Source organism: Chaetura pelagica, unplaced genomic scaffold (genome assembly GCF_000747805.2).
Source record: "Chaetura pelagica isolate M959 unplaced genomic scaffold, ChaPel_1.0 scaffold26, whole genome shotgun sequence".
NCBI classification, from domain to species: domain Eukaryota; kingdom Metazoa; phylum Chordata; class Aves; order Apodiformes; family Apodidae; genus Chaetura; species Chaetura pelagica.
The window spans coordinates 750146-751510 of NW_009953793.1; the positions used below are offsets into that span (position 1 = coordinate 750146).

At 65.0% G+C, this 1365-nt stretch overlaps 1 protein-coding gene across 1 annotated transcript in view; it reads left to right on the plus strand.

Annotated features, from left to right (window-relative positions):
* The window catches only part of GALNT5 (polypeptide N-acetylgalactosaminyltransferase 5), a 124362-nt gene that overhangs the window by 110512 nt on the left and 12485 nt on the right, over window positions 1-1365 (plus strand). The window contains exon 2 of the mRNA XM_010001076.1: window positions 17-212. Coding sequence (XP_009999378.1) covers window positions 17-212 — 196 coding nt within the window. The remainder of the gene's footprint in view (window positions 1-16; window positions 213-1365) is intronic.

Genomic DNA, 1365 nt, shown 5'->3' on the forward strand with positions numbered 1-1365 from the left:
GCCCGCGGCCTGGGAGTGCACAAGGTCTTGTCCATGGATGTGACCCTCGCCCCGAGAGACCCCCAAGCTCCCGGCCAGTTTGGGCACCCCGTTACAGTCCCTGCGGATAAACAAGAAGAAGCAAAAAGTAGATGGAGAGAAGGGAACTTCAATGTCTACCTCAGCGATCTGATCCCCATCGACCGCGCCGTCGCGGACACCAGGCCTGCCGGGTAAGATCTGCCTTCCCCTGCTCAGGAACCTGTGCCCTGCCCTGGGGAGCTGCTCGGGGGCTCCCGGGGAGGCCTGCTGGGCACACCTTTCCAGGGAAGAGCAGGTTGTTACAAGACACCGAGCGGGGTGAAGTTGGACGGCCTCAACCTGCTGAGGTGGGGAGCAGGTCCCTCTGCGGGCTGGTGGCACAGCTGCCCCTCTGCTGCAGGGCTGCCCTGCCAGTGCCCGCTCTGCTGGGGGGGCACCCAGAGCCCCGGGCACACACATAGGGGGGGCACCAAGTTTTGATTGGGAAAGCTGTCGTGAGGTTACAGCTGCCCCCACTAACGCGTGGCTGGTTCTGTGCAGTGCGCGGCAGAACGTTCCCCTCCCCAGAGGTCCCACAGGAGGGGGCTTGGTGTGCTGATGGAGGGGTGCAGGGTTATGGGGGTCCCCGGCTGCTGTGCCTGGGGGGCTGCAGGGTGGGTCTGGGAAAGGTGCCAGCTCAGGTGAGCAGCAGATTCATCTCAAAGTTGGTTTCTCCCGCTGGAAGTGTCGCTCAGCCCCTTGGCAGGTGAGACTTGCCTCCTGAGGGTCCCTCCTGTGCACCTCTTCCCACGGGCATGGTGGGATGGGAGCTGTGCAGTGATTCATCCCCTGTCCTGCAGGACAATGCCCAGACATTCCCTTTGGTGCTGTTGGTGCCCTCCTGTGAGCCAAGGCGAGGCCCTGCATGGGCAGGAATGAGGCAGGGAAGGAGGGCAACAGCTAGGGCTGCTTCCCGGTGGGCAGAGGATACTGGCTACAGCAGCCACCTGCCCACAGGAGCTGTGGTGGCCCAAAGCCAGCACCAAGCTCGGTGTCTGGCAGCAAAGCTGCGGAGCTGTGGAGCAGAAACCACCCCCCGGAGCCCCCGTGGCCTCCGGGAATGTCCGGGAATGACGCACCTGCCCAGCAGGAGACAGCATTGCTGTCACGGGAACGCCTTGGCCAAACAGGGGTGCGTCCCCAGGACGTGCCACCACGCCGGGGCACAGGGCCAGCAGGACCTGCTCTGGCTGCCCCAGCACTGGCCTGGTGACGTGCAGGCTCTGGCCCCAGCCTGTGGGCACGGCAGAAATGGGGCTGCAAGGAGCAGCCCCCGGCAGCAGCTGGTGGGAGCGCCCCGGGGAC